Source organism: Pipistrellus kuhlii, unplaced genomic scaffold (assembly GCF_014108245.1).
Source record: "Pipistrellus kuhlii isolate mPipKuh1 unplaced genomic scaffold, mPipKuh1.p scaffold_m20_p_1, whole genome shotgun sequence".
NCBI classification, from domain to species: domain Eukaryota; kingdom Metazoa; phylum Chordata; class Mammalia; order Chiroptera; family Vespertilionidae; genus Pipistrellus; species Pipistrellus kuhlii.
Window position 1 is genome coordinate 91,029,903 of NW_023425404.1, and position 21,721 is coordinate 91,051,623.

General features: G+C 41.5%; 1 protein-coding gene across 4 annotated transcripts in view; it reads left to right on the top strand.

The window, feature by feature from the left end:
• Positions 1–21,721, top strand: part of ADPGK (ADP dependent glucokinase) — a 63,161-nt gene that overhangs the window by 38,628 nt on the left and 2,812 nt on the right. For all 4 annotated transcript variants that reach the window (XM_036456700.2, XM_036456709.2, XM_036456712.2 and 1 more), the window contains 2 exons: positions 2,020–2,216; positions 2,849–2,947. In XM_036456700.2, the coding sequence (XP_036312593.1) occupies positions 2,020–2,216; positions 2,849–2,947 (296 nt within the window). The remainder of the gene's footprint in view (positions 1–2,019; positions 2,217–2,848; positions 2,948–21,721) is intronic.

Here is a 21,721-nt window from a genome sequence, read left to right on the forward strand (position 1 = left end):
AAAGCCACGTAAACCTGAATTATACTAAGTCCTTGCCCCAGAGTGTCCCTGCTGGTGGTGATAAGTTTCTCCTCACCCCGCCCCCATTCAGGGGGATAGCCTCATGTAAGAATTGCCCTAAGCATTTGTATAGCCTAGGCAGCCCTTCAGCTGACTTCATTTCAAGATTTTCTGCCAAGTCTTTATGGACAAGAAGATGAACTCTGTGTGGTAAAGCCTCTGATTGCATAGCTTCACGAGGCAAGCTCAGAGAGGGCCGCTGTCCCCTTCCCTGCTTTAGGACTCACAGTGCAGCACTCCTATCTTGTACTTGACAGCAGTGAGGCCTCAGTTAGTAGTTCTCCACCTAACTGCCTGCCAAGATCTCCCATGATGGGGCCTCATCACCTGCACATTTAAAGCTAGTTCCCTGGAGGATTCTGATACATGGCCAGTGCTGAGAGCCACTTCTATAGATGTGCAGATCCAAACTCCTCCCTATGTCAGAAGACCCACCCCAGGATTGATCTGCCTCCCTCAACTGCAAGCATGTCAAACTCAAAGGCTAACATAGGACATAAACAAGGTTTACGTTTATGTGGGCCACCAAAAAACCCCCAAAACTTCAACTTTATAGAAACATTTTATTTTTATAGAGACATGCTGAATACATAGGGCTGAAATTAATATTTGTTAGCATAAAATAATAGAACATTTTAATAAAAATTAATATATTTTCTTGAACATTAACTTACCAGACCCTGAATAACTGCACAAACAAATAAGCATAACACAAATTAACCTATTTTTCTTGTTTTCCAAAAGCAAAATATTTCCTGTTGCACACACCAAACAATGCTGCTAGTATTAATGTAGAGAAATGGTGAACCTGTGCCTAAGGCATGTAAGGAAATTAATGCAATATAATTATAGTAATCAGTCATTAGCGAACATTGTATTTCATTACTAGTATCTATGTATAACAGAATATTGAAAAAAGTAAGTTACAAAATTTTATTAAAATGTTTCTTACATACCGTTATATGGGCTGGACAACAAAAGTATTCATTGTGGGCCACATGCAGCCTGGGGACCGCAAGTTTGACATGCTTGCTCTACTGGGTTCAGATTAGTAGGTGCTGAATGGGCAGTCTATGCCAGGAGCTGTGACAAATGCTGTGGGAACCAGACATACATGTTACCTTTATAGAACTGACAATCTCTTCAGGGAGATGTAGCACAAATGTATGAAAAATGATTGAGGTTTGACTACTAGTTCTCAATAGTAGAAGAGATAAGTCAAAGCAAAGTGATTACCACAGACCATGGAAAGGAAAATATCTGTGGATGCTTAAAGTACTAAAAGTGTACTTCAGGCTGGAGTAGTCACATCATTCATGAAGTTGCACTTGAGCTTGGTCTTGAGCAGTCATTCCACAGCACCTCACTCAAAGGATTTAAGAGCAATCAGATGCTCTTACCTTTTGGACCAAGTGCCTGGAAACCACCGGTGGGCAGCAGGGGGGAGGGAGTACAGTCAGCTGGACTCTTGGAATTTCAGCCTTCTTAGGTCTCAACTAAGTGAAAGGTGCTCAGGACATTCCTGTGAGGTGGAGACAGAGAAAGGCAGCATTGCTGTGTGCAGGGACATGTGTGCTATGCACTATAGCCTGGTATTTGTAAGTAATGCTACTGTCCTCTAACTGGGAAAGGATACAGGCATCCTGTGTTTGAAAAGCTCAATGGACAGCAGAGCTTTCCTGGGACTCAGGGTGAACTAATTGCTATGCTTTGATAAAGATGTATAGTACCCATACTGTGTTTCTGTGTTTTAGATTTGTTTCATTACTGACCACTGCCTTTACGGATGCAATGCTGTGCTTAACCTTAGGTCATTGTAGTGAGGTTCTCCTCAGCCAGAAGCCAGCCTCCCCCAAGAAAAGGCTGGGGGGTGGGGGGGCTGCAAGCCCTCCTTTCCCACAGCTAGGAGACTTAAAGCCTCTTCCTTTTCTTCCCATTGTGTTGTCTGGACTTTTCTAGGGGAGGAGTGGGGCCAGTTAAAAGCTCCCCATGCCAACCGATTCATCTTCTCCCACGACCTCTCCAACGGGGCTATGAATATGCTGGAGGTGTTTGTGTCTAGCCTGGAGGAGTTTCAGCCAGACCTGGTGGTCCTCTCTGGATTGCACATGATGGAGGGACAAAGCAAGGAGTTCCAGAGAAAGAGACTCTTAGAGGTAATAACACTGTTCTAGAATTTCACACATCTCAGCAGTGTGTTTCTTCAGAATCCTGCTTCTTTTGACCTTTATAGCTTATGCTGCTTTGCCCTCAGTTCTGGCCTTCTCAGGAGATATCAGGGCAGGTGGCTCTGAACCTGCCTCTTGCTCTAGGGAGGTACCTCACAGTATTCTTTCAGACACAGGCAGCAGCTTGAATAGGATAGGTCAGAACATTTTACTGCCTAAGCCTCTATATCCTGTGCTAAACTAAATGTGGCTGAAAGCTGCAGTGTTTATAGTTTGTGTCCTTTGTATTATCTGTGTCATCTCACTTCCCATCAGCTATTGTTGCAGACTCATACAGAAGTTGAAGCCAACTATTCGGTTTAGGTCCCCAGAAATAGGCTGACTACATGAGCATACAGAGACAGTCCTTTGTGCTCTCTGAGTCTGTAATCCAGTGCTTCTCTGCTGATCCTAGGTGTTCCAGTTAGGAAAAGCATCCCTCATCCACAGAGGCCTACATAGCTTAGTTTTCATGAGGATATAAAGAAGACATTAACAATTCACACTGCCTGTAGAACCTGATTTTTTCTTCCTTTTGTCTGACCTTTATATCTAATAGCAATGCTGTCTTCTTTTTACAGGTTGTGACCTCCATTTCTGACATCCCCGTTGGTATTCCAATTCACCTAGAGCTGGCCAGTATGACCAATAGGGAGCTCATGAGCAGCATTATGCATCAGGTAACTATGTGGGCAGCACATAGGGCCCTCATTGGCCCTGACTCTCATGAGGCCTTGCAAAGATGTGCCTTTGTCCAGCAGGACCAGCTGTTTTGGGCTCAGGGGCCAGCTCACTGAGGCATGGCTGTCATGTCACTCAGATTTAGGTCCTTCAAGATCTAAATAATGAACCAGAACTGTTCTGGAACAGGATCTCCTCCTAGGTTAGAAATATGGCAATACATCTGATGGGTTCATGGGCTGTTTCTCCTTCTAGAATGGAGAAGTTGGGAGCGAATGGTCTACAGTAGAACTCAAAGAGGAAAACTGAAAGCCCAGCTCAGCTGCTTTCAACTGAATGTCAAGAAACTCAGAAAAAGGAAAGTGGGGGAGCTTAACTCCCTTACCTCCAGGCATCATGTGTTCATTCCTGCCTTGGGACGGCTACAGTGATTAAAAAAATTTGAGAGGGTGATGCTTAAGAACATAGACTTGGGGAACCTGAGTTAAAATGCTGGCTTTGCCATTCACTAGCTTTATGAACTTAGGCAAGTTATTTACCCTTTCATTTTATTATTATTTAACCTTTATAATGGTTGATATATTCATAAAATATTAATACACACACACACACGGGAATATGTCCTTATTTTTAAGCCTTTTTAATAAAAAAAATATATATCATAGCATACTTAAATACACATTCTACACTTTGTTCTTTTTTACTAAGTGGATTTGTTTTATTGGGTTTTAAAATTTTTCTATAAGAATTTATTTGAGCCAAGCTGATGGCATATGCTAGGGAGCAAGATTTCAAATACTTCTCACAAGCAAATTTTGAAGATCTTTTTTCTGTCATCACTTGGAAAACATTCTCGTCTTTTCACAGCTGTGTTGTTAAAAGGAATGTGTGGGCACCTCAGTTTATTGAACCTGAATTTTTTCTCTTTTTTTTTTCTTTAATGTATTGATTTTATTTTATTATTTTATTTTATTTTTTTAATATATTTTATTGATTTTACACAGAGAGGAATTGAGAGGAACAGAGAGTTAGAAACGTCGATGAGAAACACCGACCAGCTGCCTCTTGCACACCCCCCACTGGGGATGTGCCCGCAACCAAGGTACATGCCCTTGACCAGAATCGAACCCAGGACCTTTCAGTCCGCAGGCCGACGCTTTATCCACTGAGCCAAACCTGTCCCGGCTGAACCTGAATTTTTTCAATGGTGCATTACCCTTTGCTATTCCATATAGGCCTGCAACCGGTGACTTTGTACATGATTTTATTTTGTCCATAAACAACTACATATGTATAATACTCAGAAGTAAAATTGGCTGGATAGGAGCAGAAAAAGCATATATAAATTTGATATTGCCAAATTGCCTTCCATGAGAATTATACCAATTTACTTCCACTAGAATTCTTTACAAGTGCTTATTATTTCCTCATATCAGTGACCAAAGTGTGATTAAATACATGCACAGCTGGTATGGCTCAGTGGTTGAGCATCAACCTATGAACCAGGAGGTCAAAAAAAAAATTTATTTTTTATTTTTTATTTTTATTTATTTATTTATTTTGATTATGGTATCACATAATTGTCCTTATCCCCCCCATTTCCATCCCAAACCCCTCCCTACATATGTCCCACCCCCCTGTTGTCCATGGCCACTGGCTAGGCCCATATGCATGCACACAAGTCCTTTGGTTGATCTCTTCCCCTTACCCCCACCCTCCCCTACTTTCCTTCTGAGGTTTGAGTCTGATCGCTGCTTCTCTTTCTCTGGGTCTTTTATTATTTATCAGTTTATGTTGTTCATTATTTCCTCTAGATGTGTGAGATCATGTGATCCAAGAAATACCCTTGTAAGAACCTAAACTGGCGACAAGCAATAATGGTTATGTTGAGAGGCAAATGAATCAGTCTGTAGTGAGTTCCTTTCTGGGCCAACAGTTCTTTTAAGTCCCGATTTCAATGTCAAATAGTTCCTTATATGTACATGCCAGCCATGATATTTCAGATCTGGTTGGTGGACAAATTGTGGTAATGCAGGTCCGACCATCTCTGGTTTGATCCTGGGCATCATTCAGCAACATGCAGCTTCTGTCTACTGGTATGGTGATGCATCGTCAGCATCTTCCATCTCTGAATTGTGTCTCTTCTGTCTTCATGGCTGGAGCACTTCTGTCTATTCCTCTCTGTTACAGGATTCCAGATGGTCTTGGAGTTGTTTTCTGAATATATACAAACATATTCTTGACCAAAAGTTAATAAAGGGATATTTTCTTTAAATTTGACTTGGGATTCTTTTTCATTTTTTCCCCCCCCAAATAATTTTCCTCTGGCTTGTTTTGACACCATGTGTGTATTTTCATGGGTATTTTGCTGTTAGCGTTTCAGGTGAAGGTTAATTTTCGAAAGTACAAATTTTTTAATGTAAATTATTCTCAGGATATTTTTCTTTACATGATATTCTTCCACTGTCACCCCCTTTTTTACTTTAAATAATAGGAGACTTTTGGAAATTTTATAATGTAGTCTTGATAGCTTTTACATTTTAATTATTTGCGCTACACTATGACTGCTTTAGGTTCATAACATGTTGTGCAATTTTACCATGAAATGCTCTGCCAATAAGAATTTTTGTTAATACTTTAGGTACAGCTTTTTGTACAGTACATTCAGTTTTTCTAGAATATTCATTTATTTCCATTAGCCACATTAATTTCCTGTAAGAAATTGGCTACTATTCATCTGTCAGACTCAACACTCTAGCAACAATCTTATTTACCATGTGTGTATTAGTGGAATTGATTATTTGCCTTCTTGAGAAGGGCCTGAGCATTCCTGCTACTAGACTGGACTTGGATATTAAAAACCCACTTGCCCACACCATGGGTACAAGACCTCTCAAGTATTGTTGCAGTGAGAGGGCAGCTGCTGTCAGCCAAGTCTCTGTCTGTTACCTGGGTCCCAATTTGAGCTGTGCATGGGGAGCGAAGCAGCCATGAGGGCAGGAGACTTCCCTCAGAATGGGAGAAGGTTCAGGCACCTGCCACGTGGGGGGGGGGGGCGGTGGTAAGGGTCTGTGCCCCACCTCTGTTGACCCCCAAGTTCTCTCCTGATGGCCCCTCTGCGACTGTGCCTGTCTTAGGTTATTCCTTCCCTGAGGAATCTTCCCTGTCTCTGACTAACCAGCCATCCTCCGGGGCCAAGCAGGGTAATGGGAGGTTTAGTTCTGTCTCCTTGGTAGCCTATGCCCCCATGGGCTCCACACCCAGCACCTGCCTCGGGAACTCCTCACCTGCTGGCGAGGCCTGGGCATTGATCTCATATTTTTGGGAACCCATGTTTCTTCTCCAGAGAGGGCCCAGCTCCCCCCACTGGGCGGGCAGGAGGTCCATGGTACCAGCCACCATGGTGCTTCAGCCTCGGCATGAACTGAAAGGTCAGGCAACAGTTGTGGGCACCTGGACCACAAGAAGAGGTTCATTTTTGGCCAAAAGGGAAGACGGGCCAAAATAGAATGCTCGGGCGCCTTCCCAGGGGGCCCTCTGCATAGTGGAAGGGATGAAGTTCTTTCATGTCGTTTTTAAATTGCTGCCAGACATTCAAAGGACTGGTTTGTATGTTTGTTTTGGATAATTGTACAATATGCTGTTATAATGCTAAAATATCTAGAGCTGTGTTACCTTTGTCTCCAAGCACAAAATATATAAAATGAATGATGGGGATAAGCCAAATCTGGGAAAAATTATAATGACCTTGTAGAATAATATCATGTAAGGATATTCTTTGCTCTAGTCTAGGCCATGGAAATTCCATTTTAAACTGGCTGTCAGTTTCTTTTTATATGGACAGGGTCTTTGTTTCATTTTCTACATCTCTCCCAGGAGGAAGTAGTGATGGTCCCTTCCTTTGGTGTCTTTACAAGCTAGAAACCACTTTTTACTTTTACACACAAAGGAGCAGTGGTTTAATTTTGTGTCATACAGAAGGGGAGCTGGGTGGTGACCCCTATGTAATTATACTTCCTTGTCCCACCTGTAGTCCTCCTGGATGACCAAGGTGTTTGGTGTCATCAGTGACTACTTTGGGCAGGAGGATCAGCCCAGGTAAGAACTCCCACCCGCGAAGGATTAGGAACATAAGTCCAGAAATACTTGCCCAATAGCCCCAGGTTATATTATCATACAGCTGATGCCTGTTAGCATGGCAGTAAGGCGTTCTCAGGTGTTCTTGGAGTTCTGGCTCACACTTTCTTCTCTCTCTCTCTCTCTCTCTCTCTCTCTCTCTCTCTCTCTCTCTCTCTTTCTCTCTCTCATATATTATTATTATTATTATTATTATTATTATTATTATTATTTTACATATGTGTTCTTATCCTCCCCTTATCCCCTACCTTCCACTCATACTTCACCCCCATGTTATCTATGGCCATTGATGAGGCTCATATGTATGCCCAAAAGTCTCTTGGTTGATTTCTCCCTCTTATTCCCAGCGATCTCCTCCTTCCCTGGGGTTTGAGGTTCTGATCAATGTTACTCAGTCTCTGGGTCTGTTCTTGTTCTCAGTCTATGCCATTCACTATATTCCATAAATGAGTGAGATCATGTGATGTTTCTCTTTCTCTGCCTGGCTTATTTCACTTAGCATAATGGTTTCCATTTCCATCCATGTTGCTGCAAATGGTAGGAACTCTTTCTTTTTTACCGCAGCTTAGTATTCCATTGAGTAGATGTACCACAGTTTTTTAATCTATTCATCTGCTGATGGGCATTTAGGCTGTTTCCAAATCTTAGCTATGGTGAATTGAGTTGCTATGAACATAGGGATGCATATATCCTTTCTGACTCATGTTTCTAGTTTCTTGGGATATATTCCTAGAAGTGGGATCATTGGGTCAAATGGGAGTTCCATTTTCAGTTTTTTGAGGATATTCCATACTGTTCTCCACAGTGACTGCACCAGTCTGCATTCCCACCAGCAGTGTAAAAGAGTTCCTTTTTCTCCACATCCTCACCACTTGTTGTTTGCTGATTTGTTGATAGCCATTCTGACCAGTGTAAGATAGTACTGCATTGTTGTTTTGATGTGCATCTTTCTGATGTTTAATGACTTTGAGCATGTTTTCATATGTATCTTGGCCTTCCTTCTGTCTTCTTTCGATAAGTGTTTATTTAGCTCAGTTGCCCATTTTTTTATTGGGTTGTTTATCTTCTTTTTGTTGAGTTATATGAGTTCTCTGTAAATTTTGGAGATTAAACTCTTATCATTGATATCGTTGGGGTTATGTTCTTCCATGTAGTGGGGTTTCTTATTGTTTTATTGATGGTTTCTTTTGCTGTGCAAAAGCTTTTTATTTTGATGTAGTCCCATTTGTTTATTTTTTTTTTAGCTTCCATTGCCCTAGGAGCAATATCAATGAAGTTCTTTTGGCATGTGTCTGAGATGTTCCTGCCTGTGGATGCCTCTAGTATTTTTATGATTTCCCGTTTTATGTTTAAGTCCTGTATCCACTTTGAGTTTATTTTTGTGTATGGTGCAAGTTGGAGGTCTAGTTTCATTTTTTTGCATGTATCTGTCCAATTTTCCCAGCACCATTTATTGAAGAGTCTGTCTTGACTCCATTGTATGTTCATGCCTCCTTTGTCAAATATTAATTGAGCATAGTGGTTTGGGTCGATATCTGGATTCTCTGTTCTATTCCATTGGTCTGTATGTCTGTTCTTGTGCCAGTACCAGGCTGTTTTGAGAACAATGGCTTTGTAATACAGTTTGAAATCTGGTATTGAGATCCCTCCTACTTTATTCTTCTTTCTCAGGATTGCTGTTGCTATTCGGGGTCTTTTTTTATTCCATGTCAGTTTTTGGGGTGTTCTTTCTAGGTCTGTGAAGTATGCTGTTGATATTTTAATGGGGAATGCATTAAATCTATAGATTGCTTTCGGTAGTATGGACATTTTAATGATGTTGATTCTACCAATCCACAAACATGTTATGTTCTTCCATCTGTTTACATCTTCCTCTATCTCTTTTTTTTCAGTGTCATGTAGTTTTCTGCATTTAGGTCTTTTACGTCCTTGGTTAAGTTTATTCCTAAATATCTTAATTTTTTTTGGTGCAATGGTAAATGGGATTGCTGTTTTAGTCTCTCTTTCTGTAAGTTCATTATTGGTGTATAGAAATGCCATAGATTTCTTGGTTTTGATTTTGTATCCTGCTACCTTGCCGAACTCATTTATTAAGTCTAATAATTTTTGATGGAGTCTTTAGGGTTTTTTATGTACAGTATCATGTCATCTCCGAATAAGGATAGTTTTACTTCTTCTTTTCCAATTTGGATGCCTTTTATTTCTTCTTCTTGTCTGATCGCTATGGCTAGTACTTCCAGCACTATGTTGAACAGGAATGGTGAGAGTGGGCATCCCTGTCTTGTTCCTGTTCTTAGAGGAAATGGTTTTAGTTTTTGCCCATTGAATATGATGTTGGCTGTGGGTTTGTCATATATGGCTTTTATTATGTTGAGGTATGGTCTTTGCTGAGGGTTTTTATCAAGAAAGGGTGTTGGATTTTGTCAAATGCTTTTCTGCATCAATTGATATGACTATGGGATTTTTATCTTTCAATTTGTTTATGTGATGTATCACATTTATTGATTTGTGAATATTGTACCATCCTTGCATCCCTGGGATAAAAACTACTTGGTCATGGTGTATGATCTTTCTTATGTACTGCTGGATCCGATTTGCTAGAATTTTGTTGAGGATTTTGGCATGTATGTTTATGAGGGATATTGGCCTGTAATTTTCTTTCATTGTGTTGTCTTTATCTGGTTTTGGTATTAGGGTGATGCTGGCTTCATAGAAGGAGCTTGGAAGTGTTCCTTCCTCTTGAATTTTCTGAAGTAGTCAGAGGAGGATAGGTTTTAATTCTTCCTTGAATATTTGGTAAAACTCCCTGTGAAGCCGTCTGGTCCTGGGCTTTTGTTTACTGGAAGCTTTTTGATGACTGCTTCAATTTCATCCTTAGTTATCTGCCTATTGAAATTTTTAGTATCTTCTTAAGTTTTGGAAGGTTGTATTTTTCTAGGAATGTGTCCATTTCCTCCAGGTTGTCTAGTTTATTAGAATAGAGTTGTTCATAGTATTTTGTAACAATCCTTTGTATTTCTGTGGGATCTGTTGTTATTTCACCTCTTTCATTTCTGATTTTGTTTATTTGGGTCCTCTCTCTTTGCTTTTTGGTGAGCCTGGCTAGAGGTTCATCAATCTTGTTTATCCTTTCAAAGCACCAGCTCTTGGTTTATTGATCTTTTGTATTGTTTCTTTGGTCTCTATGTCATTCATTTCTGCTCTGATCATTATTATTTCCTTCCTTATGCTCACTGTGGGCTTTTCTTGTTGCTCTCTTTCTAATTCTTTGAGTTGTTGAGTTAGATCATTTATTAACCCTTTTTGGTGTTTTTTTGTTTGTTTGTTTGTTTTTGTTTTTTGTTTTTGTTTTTTGAGGTAGGCCTGTAGAGGTATATACTTCCCTCTTAGGACCGCTTTCATTGTGTCCCATAGGATTTGCAGTATTGTGTTTTTATTGTCATTAGTCTCCAGGATGTTTTTAATTTCTTCTTTGATCTCATTGATAACACAATCATTGTTTAGTAGCATGTTATTCAGCTTCCTGGTGTTTGAATTTTTTGGAATGTTTTTATTGTAGTTTATTTCTAATATTATGCCTTTGTGATCTGAGAAAATGCTTGATATGATTTTAATCTTTTTGAATTTGGAGAGACTGCTTGTTACCCAATATGTGGTCTATTTTTGAGAATGTTCCATGAGCACTTTAGAAGAACGTATATTCCTTGGCTTTGGGGTGAAATTCTCTGAAGATGTCAATTAGATCCATCTGCTCTAGTGTGTCGTTTAGGATTGCTGTTTCTTTGTTGATTTTTTTGTCCAGAGGATTTATCCATTGATGTCAGTGGTGTATTAAAGTCTTCTACTATGATTGTATTGATGTCTATATCTCCCTTTATATCTTTCAGATTTTTTATGTATTTTGGTGCTCCTGCATTGGATGCGTATATGTTTACCAGAGTTATATCTTCTTGCTGACTTGCTCCCTTTAGTATTATGTAGTGGCCTGCCTTATCTTTTGTTACAGCCTTTACTTTGAGGTCTATTTTATCAGATATAAGTATTGCAACCCCAGCTTTTTTCTCATTTCTGTTTGCCTGAAAAATGTTTTTCCATCCCTTCACTCTCAGTCTGTGTGAATCCTTTGCTCTACGGTGGGTTCCTTGTAGACAGCAGATATATGGGTCATGTTTTCTTATCCATTCAGCTACCCTATGTCTTTTAACTGGTGCATTTAATCCATTTACATTTAATGTTACTATTGATAAGTGCCTGTTTGTTGCCATATTCTTCCTTAGCGTTTGTCTTTCTTCTTGCCTTTCTCTTTCTTCTTTTTACAGCAGTCCCTTTAGCATTTCTTGCATTGCTGGCTTGGTAGTGATGAATTCTCTTAGCCCTTTTTTGTCTGTGAAGCTTCTGATCCCACCATCAATTTTGAACGATAGCCTTGCTGGGTATAGTATTCTTGGATTCAGTCCCTTGTGTTGCATCACTTTGTATATTTCATTCCATTCCCTCCTGGCCTAGTGTGTTTCTGTTGAGAAATAAGTTGCTATTCTAATAGGAGATCCCTTGTATGTAACTTTCTGTCTCTCTCTTGCAGCCTTTAAGATTCTTGCTTTGTCATTGTGGTTTGTCAATTTAATTATGATGTGTCTTGGTGTCAGTCTTTTGGGGTTCAATTTGTTTGGGACTCTCCGTACTTTTTGGACTTGGATAGTTTTTTTCTTGCCAATATCAGGGAATTTTTCTGTCATTATTTCTTCCAGGAGGTTTTCTTGCTTTTCTTCTCCTTCTTGTATCCCTATTATTCTAATGTTGTTTCATTTTGAGTTGTCCCATGGCTCCCTTAGGCTCTCCTCTTGCTTTTTAAGTCTTCTTTCCAGTTGCTGCTGTGTTTGTGTGCTTTTTTCTACCTTGTCTTCTACTTTGCTAATGCGGTCTTTGGCCTCTTCTAGCCTACTTTTTAAACCTTCCACTGTGTTTTTTATTGCAGCTATGTTGTTCTTCATCTCCTCTTGGTATTTTTTCATATTGGTGACATTCTCATTCAGCTCCTTGTAATTCTCATTGAGTTGTGTGTAATTGTCATTGAGTTGTGTGCATTTATCCTCTAGCCGTTTAAACATCCTTATAATCATTACTCTGAATTCTGTCTCTGATAAGCTGCTAACTTCGAATTCATTTAACTCCCTTTCTGGTGATTCCTCTTTCCCTTTCCTTTGTGGATTGCTTTTTTGTCTTCCCATGTTTTCCTGTAGTGTTTTAATTGTAGATCCAATTGCCTTGCTTCCCAGGTTCCTTTGGGGATGGTGCTACTGGTGTAATTTCTTAGTTCCCCTGGGCTTGTTAATCTAGTGTAGCTCCCTTCTCAAGCTATTTGGGTTCTCTTGATGTAGGTCTGTAAACTTGGGAGGTACAACTGTGGTGTCTACAAGTCAGCTGATGTGGAGGAGTTTCTTAATTTTTGCTATCTTGCATCCTTAACTGTAATCACACATGCCCTGCAGGCACTCGCAGTGGTCCCCAGGAACCATCTGTTGGGGTGTTGCTGTTCAGGGGACCTGCTATTTGGAAAGGCGTGGGTGAGGTGCCCAGAGATATGCAGATGTGGGATGGGCGGACCCAGCTTTTGTTGTTGCACCTGTGGTGAATAGTTGCTTACTCCCAGTGGTGGTTCACTGGAAAACCCACATTAGATTGTGCACTGAATGACTCTGAAGAGCCTTAGAAGTGTAGTCGCGCAGTTGAGGTGCCTGTGTGTCAGTATCTAGGCAAAGTGAATTCAAAGCTTCTACTGCTGGATGGGTGTGCGCCTCCTGCTTGTTCAAGATTGCATCCAAGGCAAGCTCACAGTAGCTCCCACTAGTGGCTTACAGAGGTCTGCAGGAACCTCACCTCTGCAGTGGCGTATCGGTGGATACGAACTCTCAGACCTCTGAGCTCCGATGTACACCTAGGGGTCCCGGCACTCGATTGAGCAGCTTGGCTAGCCTCAAGGAAGAAGGCGTTCAGAATTTCCACTGCAGGGCCTCGAGCCCTTGTCTGTACAGAATCCACTCTCGGGTGCTCTTGGTGTCTCCCACGCACTGTTCCCAGAGAGACGTGCAACCCGGGGTTGGGATGTTCTATTGTCTATGGGGTTGAAGTATCGAGTGCACCAGGATAGGCGTGCAACCCTGGGGTGGGGTGTTCTTGCTTGTCTTAGCCTGTGCAAGCCTGCAAACCGGTGAATCCAAGGTTTTTCTGTCGGCTCTAGTGGGCGTGAGTGGACACGAATGGGCAGATCAGGCACAAACCTGTGAACGTGGGAATCTGGGCTTGAGCAAAGGCGAGAGGGAGTAAAAAAAGGGGTGGGGTGCAAGCATGAGCCCATGGACGCGCATGAACTGGAGTCTTGCTGCTGGGTGAGAGCAAGCGTGAGGGGCAGCGAACTCTGGAATCCGGGCAAGGGGGGGTGAAGAGGCGGGGCAGGAACAAGCCCACAGATGCGCAGAAACCAGGGTATGGCTTAGGCGCAAACCCACAAATGCCGTTTGCCGGCAAACCAGGATTTTGCTATGAGGCACGAGCGGACCCAAGGGGGGTGGGGGGGACGGGTGGGGTGGGGCAGATGCTCGAACCCGGGTTTTGTGGTTGGGAAGGGGGAGTGCACTTCTAGCTGCCACGATCAGCATATCTTTGGATGTGAAGGTCCATGAGTCTGCAGCTGGGGTAGCAGGATATTGGCTGGAATTGGTGCTGGGTCACGGGGCAGTTCCAAGGTCTGTCTTGTTGATGGTGTTGATGGGTTTCTAAAAAAGGCCCTTCTCCCCTTCAAGATGGCCTGGGCTCTGTGCTGGGATCCCACCATCCCGGGAGAGCTTGCAGTGATGCTAGTCACTCCTTGTCAAGGAGATGCCTTCTGCCAGCTCCTGCTTCTCCTGTGTGATTTAACTTTCCCTCACTCACGCACCCCACGCCCATCCACACACACTCCTTTCCTACTCTCACCCACTTCCTCTCTCTCAGCTCCGTCTTGCCAGCCACCATCTTGTTCTATCTTCTACAGGAGGTCAAGATTTGATTCCTGGTGTGGGCTCATGCTCAGTTGCAGGCTTGATCCCCAGTAGGGGTGTGCAGGAGGCAGCCAATCCATGATTCTCAGCATTGATGTATCTCTCTCTCTCTCTTTCTCTCTCTCTCTCTCAGCCCCCTCCCTTTCTCTTTGAAATGATAATAAAGTTCTTGATAAAGCAATAAAATTCAGTTTTTAAAAAATTTTGTTAAAAAAAAAACAGTAAAATCATGCACTGTCACCAGTGCAACAGGTGAGAAATATTTTTTTAATTAGACTACTTTTTTTATTGATACTATTACAGATGTCCCACATTTCCCTCCCATTTGCCTTTCTCCACCCAGTTTGCTGCCCGACCCCCCTCTGACTTTACTTCTTAGAGAAGTTTTAAGTGCACAGTAAAATTAGCAGAATATAGAGTTCTCATATACCTCCTATCCAAACCCACCCAGTCTCCCCCAGTATCTCACCCACTGCACCACAGTGGGATACTTGGTACAGTTGGTGAACCTACACTCACACATCATTGCCACATAAAATATGTGGTTTACATTAGGGTTCACTCTTGGTGTTTTTCAGTATAGTTTTTATTTGCATTTCTCTTTTTTAGGTTATCTATTTACTTTTTAAAAAGGAAGCCATTTTTATCTCATTTTCTGTGTAACTTGTCTACTTAATCTCTCCTCAGTCCCCTTATCTGTAAAATGGAGGTAATCCCTCCTTTTCTCCCTCTCTCCCTATTTTAATCCCTCCTTCCTTCCCTTGAGTAAAGCCATTAGTTCAGTTCTAGAAAAGAACATTCAGTAAATGAAAGTGCTATTATATTTGCAGAGGTACAGGTCATTGATTTTTAAATAAATATAAACACATGCATACACATAAATCCCTTTACCCATACCTACATGCCTGCATATATATAGGGGCATATCTCTCTTGCACTAACAGTCATCTTATATGTATGTCTCTGGCTGTAAGGAGGAAAGTGCTAAGTAAGAAAGATAGTGAGGTGGTTCATAGTAGTTCTCTTTAAGATAGAAAACTGGCTCAACAGAGAGTTCTGGTAAAGATGTTGGTGTAGGTAAACATGGTACTTAGAACCTCCCACAACCACAACAAAAGTTACAATTACATAACAACCATCATTCAGAACCCCTTAAATCTAGCTAAACAGAAGTCCTAAAGCTAAGAATATAAAGGAACAGCCACATTGAGACTGTAGGAGGGAAGAGGCTTGGAATAGGCTGGTCCCACACCCACATGTGCAGTTAATAATTGGGAGGGATATCTTGGCTGTAGAGATCTCCCATAAGGAGTAAGGGGTCCCAGCCTCACATCAGAAACCCCAGTCCAGAGTTCAAGTACTAGGAAGAGAAGTCCCCATAACTTCTGGTTGTAAAGACCAATGGATATTACAGCTAAGTGAGATGGAGGTCTGCTAGAGTCCCAGGTGTTCCTCTTAAAGGGCCCATCAAGGCACAAACTTAGCTTGGGCACATTTTGAGCTCCAGTACTGGGGTGGCAGCTACAAAAAATAGGGACATACAAGGAGGAACTGAATTGTCTAGCAAGGGCTGGAGGAACAGACAGTCTCTCAGACAGAAGTACTAGCAGAAGCCATTGTTCCACAGAGTTGGCGGGCTGATGCCATTTTTTTCTTTATTTTCTTTTTTAAATATATTTTATTGATTTTTTTTTTACAGAGAGAAGAGAGGGATAGAGAGTTAGAAACATCGATGAGAGAGAAACATTGATTGGCTACATCCTGTACACTCCCCATTGGGGATGTGCCTGCAACCAAGGTACATGCCCTTGAACAAAATCAAATCTGGTATCTTTCAGTCCACAGGCCGACACTCTATCCACTGAGCCAAACTGGTTTCAGCCAGATGCCATTTCTAAGTCTCCATCAACCTGGCTAACACTCATAGCTCTGCTCTGGTGATTCCTGAAACCCCACCCTTCCCAACTTTTGGGCCCACCCAAGCCTTTCCCAGTAGTTTCCCATACAAATAGCCTCTCTTGACTCATGCTTTAGACTTTCTAAAATCTATTAAACATGATTTGGCCTGACCATACCCCATACATTTTGCTAAGAGGTCCCACACCTGCCTAGCAGCTACCAGCCTCAGCAGCTTGACCTTTCCTGGGTACCTCCATGCCCAGCACAAGTAGCAGCCATCTGCAGATTGCTCTGTTGCTCACACCAGATGGCCCCAGGCAGTGGCTAATCTTTTACCTCTCAGAATGCCTGAGAGCCAGTGGACCTGGTGGATAACTACAGACCACACTGGATTACAACCCAACCACCTTTATAGTGGCAAACTCAAGGGGCAGACTTAGCAGGCACCAAAGCCCCAATGAAGTGAGACCTGCTCCATGGGGTTGATTCATGCACAGCAGCTCCTCTGCTGTAATTGCAGCTAGTCCTTGCAGCCAATCAGCCTGGAGATAAATCTCTCCTAGAGATGTGCCAATAGCAATCAAGACTCAGCTACAACAGGATAGTGCACACAGCTCACATGGGGTACACTTGGAGCATCCAGCTCAGTGACCAGGGAGGCTGCACCACTGGGCCCTATAGGACACCTACTACCAAATCTGGGAGAGAGCAGCTCTGCCTAATACATAGAAACAAACAGGGAAGGAACCAAAATGAGACAAAAACAAACAACAAAAACAGGTCCCAAATGAAAGAACAGGAGAAATCTCCAGAAGAACTAAATTAAGTAGAAGCAAGGAATCTACCAGATACAGAATTTAAAACAGTAGTTATAGGGATGCTCCAGGAACTTAGTGGAAACTTCAATTATAAAAAAGGACATGAAAACCATAAATAACCAGTCAGAAATGAAAGATATGATATACTAACTGAAATGAATAATTTACAGGATATAAACAGTAGAGTTGATGAAACAGAGAATCAAATTAGTGACTGAATATATGGAAGCAAAAAGAAAAAGAATTTTTAAAATGAGAATAGTGGCTCAGTTGGTTCGAGTACCATCCCATATACCAAAAGACTGTAATTTCTATTCCTGGTCAGAGCACATACATGGGTTGTAGATTCAATTACAGGTTAGGGTGCATACAGGAGGCAATAGATTGATGATTCTCTAGCTCCTACTCCTCCGCTTCCTCCCCCATCCCCCCGCCTTTGCTTTCTCTAAAAATCAATAGAAACATAACCTCAGATGAGGATTTTTAAAATGACGATAGTTTAAGGTCCCTCTGGGATAACATCAAACATACCAAAATTTGCATCAGAAGATGGAAGAGCTAGTGTTGAAAACCTTTTTTTTTTTTTTTTTTTTTTTTTTAGAAATAATGACAGAAAACTTTCCTACTTAGTAAAGAAAATAAACATTCAAGCCCAGGAAGGATAGAGTCCCAAACAAGAAAAATTCAAAGAGGCCTACACAAGACACATAAATTAAAATGCCATAATCATGTAAAAAGAGAATCTTAAAAGAGGGGAAAAGTAGATAGAGAAACCAAGATGGCAGCATAGGTAAACAGCTAACTGCAGCCTCACACAACAATTTCAAAAACAATTAAAATACAACATGGACATTATCCAGAACTACAGGAAAGTTGACTGACTGGAAATTCTACAACTAGAAGGAAAGAGAAAACCAGAAGGAAAAGCAGAGGAGCTGTAAAAGCCTAAGGTACAGAGACATGGTGCGCACGGGAAAGAGGACGGAGCCGGAGAGGAGGGGCAGCTGAGTGTCTGGCTGGCGTTCCCTAGCGGGAAGGAGATAAAAGCTCTAAACTGTGCTGAATACCAGTTCCGACAGCACTGAACCCCAGTTCTAGGCCGGACCCTGGGGACCCAGGCTCAGAGCTGCGAAAGGCAGTCCCAGAGGCGTGCACATTGCGCGCAGAGGACGGACTGTTGACTGTGCTGCTGGATTGCCCTAGCAGGAAGGAGACAAAAGCTCCAGACAGTTCTAAACCCCATTTCCAACTGCACTGAACCCAAGTTCTGGGCTCATTGGGGGAGAGCCTAGACTTTGATAGCGGGCGAAACTCGAGGGCATCTTTCTCTCAGTGGTGCTTGCACTGAGTACTGAAGGACACTGAGGAACACTGAGATTCCGGAGCCTCATGGGGTGGGGCTGACAGGAAGCCAAGGCTGTAGGCTCCACCTGAAACTCCGCCCCATCCAAGCTGAGCACAGAGGCTTTTGCAATTTTCCAAGTCTAGTCGAATAAGGCTGTCTCCTGGAATAGACACAGCTGATCCTCACAGCCAATTGGCCTGGAGGTCATTTCCTCCCAGTGATACCAACAACAATCAAGACTTAACTACAACAAGGCTGTACACACAGTCCACAAAAGGGGGCACCAAGAGTGTCCACCTCAGGTAACTGGGAGACTGAACCATATAGGACACCTTAGCACACAAAGCCACCCTACCAACTCAGGAAAGCAGTGAAAATGCCAAGACAAGGACACAGATCACAAACGAAAGAAATGGAGGACAAAAAGTGACTAGATATAGAGTTCAAAACCACAGTTATAAGATTTTTCAAGAATTTCCTAGAAAAGGCCGATAAAATAAATGGGACCTATAAGGATATGAAAAGGGATCAACTAGAAATAAAGAATACATTGTCTAAAATAAAAGATATTATACAGAGTCCTAAAAACAGAATGGAAGATCGCAAGAATCAAGTCAAAGATTTGGAACATTAAGAGGCAGAGGACTCACCTCCGCAGAAGCAAGAAGGCAAGAGAATCCAGAAAGTTGAAGATAATGTAAGAAACCTCTGGGACAATTTCAAGCGAACCAACATCAGAATTATGGGGGTCCCAAAAGAAGAGAGAGCAAGATACTGAAAACATACTGAAAGAAATAGTGACAGAAAACTTCCCCTACCTGGGGAAAGAAATAGACTTACAAGTCCAGGAAGCGCACATAACCCCAAACAAAAGGAATCCAAAGAGGACCACACCAAGACAAATCATAATTAAAATGCCAAGAGCAAAAGACAAAGAGAATATTAAAAGCAGCAAGAGAAAAGCAGGTAGTTACCTATAAAGGAGCACCCATATGATTGTCAGTTGATTTCTCAACAGAAACTGGATGGGAATGGCAAAAAATACTCAAGGTGATGAATAGCAAGACCTACAGCCAAAAATAATCTTCCCAGAAAAGCTATTACTCAGAATCGAAGGCCAGATAAAGAGCTTCACTAATAAAAATAAAAATAAAAAGCTAAAGGATTTCATCACCGCCAAACCAGAAATATATGAATTGCTGAAGGGGGTTCTTTCAGAAAAGAAAGTAAATAAAAAAACTATGAACAACAAATATGTAACTATCAAGTGATCTAAATTCCAAGGGAATTAAAAAAAAAATTTGATGAACAGTTTAACTGCTGAATATAATAGAATCAGAGGTATGAAAGGGGAGTGAACTGACGATTCTCAGGGAAAAGGGGAAAAGGGGGTACGGGAACGGGAAGAGACTGAACATAAACTGTGTGCCTATGGATGAGGACAATGGGGGGGTGGGGAAAGGGCAGAGCGAGGGGTGGGAACCTGGTGGAGGGGAGCAATTGAGGGGGCGGTAAATGAGGAACATTTGTAATGATATGAACAATAAGATTTATTAAAAAAAAAGGGGGGGGGGAAGTAGTTATTACCTAAAACAGAGCTCCCATGCCCTGCCAGCTGATTTTACAACAGAAAATTTGCAGGCCAGAAGGGAATTGCACAAAATATTCAGAATGATGAAAAGCAAACACCTACATCCATGATTACTTTATCCAGCAAATCTATCATTTAGAATCAAAGGTCAGAATGGGAGAAAAGATGGCGGCTTGTCCCTGTTTCGCCACAGTTCCCAGCTTGTGAGCCTGATCTCCTTACGCTGGTAAGACTGGAACAGGAGGCCTGAAAAAACCACCATCGAGCAGCTGAGACACCCCAATTGGTGCAAACGCATGGATTCAAGGGAGATCTTCAATCATCCACGGAAAGGAGAGATAAATCAACACAGGAGAGAGACATCCTGAAGAGAGATCATGGGGAGACAAAGAAACAGCCCACAAATGAAAGGAAAACAGGCATCACCAGAAAAGGAAGTAAACGAGTTAGAGGCAAGCAACCTACCTGAGCAAGAATTCAGAGTAACGATCTTAAGATGGCTAAAAAGAATGGAAGACAAATTTGACAACATGAGTAAGCCCCAAGAGGAAATGAAAAAAAAACAAGAGGAAATGAAGATGACTCAAGATGAAATGAAAAATGACATCGCGACTATGAAGAACTCAATAGAAAGCATCAAGAGCAGACTAGAAGAAGTAGAGGATCGCATCAGTGAGCTCGAAGACAAGATGGAAAAAAATACCCAATTAGAGCAGCTTCTAGAAAAAAAAATTAAAAAGCAGGAGGAGAGCCTACGGGAGCTTTGGGACAATGCAAAACAAAACAATATTCGAATAATAGGGGTTCCGGAAGGAAAGAAAACCGAGGTAGACATGGAAAACGTATTTCAAGAAATAATGACAGAAAACTTTCCTGAGATAGAGAAGAAAAAACCCACACAAATCCAAGATGCTCGCAGAGTCCCAAGCAAAATGGATCCCAGAAGACCGACGCCAAGACATATTATAATTAAATTGGCAAACACCAATGACAAAGTAAGAATCTTAAAAGCAACCAGAGAGAGACAGAAAGTTACATATAAAGGAACCCCCATCAGACTAGCAACTGATTTCTCAACAGAAACTTATCAGGCCAGAAGGGAATGGGATGAAATATACAAAGTCATGCAAAGAAAGGGTCTGAATCCAAGAATACTGTACCCAGCAAGACTATCAATCAAAATTGAAGGGGAAATCAGGAGCTTCATAGAATCAAAGGTCAGCTAAAGAGCTTCCCAGACAAGAAAAAGCTAAAGGAGTTTACCACCACATCAGTGTTACATGAAATGTTAAAAGGGCTTTTAAGAAAAAAAAAATCAAAAGTAATAATAAGAGGACAATAAATCATATCTAACAGCAATTACTTTATTTTATATATATATAAAATACACACACACACATACATATATATATTATTTTTTACAGAGAGGAAAGGAGAGGGATAGAAAGTCAGAAATATTGATGAGAGAGAAACATCGATCAGCCGCCTCTTGCACACCCCCTACCAGGGATGTGCCCGCAACCAACGTACATGCCCTTGACTGGAATTGAACCCAGGATCCTTGAGTCTGCAGGCCAACGCTCTACCCACTGAGCCAAACCAGTTTCAGCAGCAATTACTTTAAATGCTCAAATCAAAAGACATATACAGTGCTCAGTTGGTTTGAGTATCATCCCATATACCAAAATATTGTGAGTTTGATCCCAGATAGGCTGCAGATTTGATCCCTGGTCAGGGCTCATACAGGAGGCAACTGAGCCATGTTTCTCACATCAACGTTTCTCTCCCTCTTTCTAAAATCAGTTTAAAAAAAATCCTCAGACTGGGATTTATTAAAAAGATATATACTGACTAGAATAGATAAAAATTATACGAAACACAACATCAAAAGACAGACTAAAAGTGAAGGGATGAAAAAAAAAGATATTTAATGAAAATGGAAATAA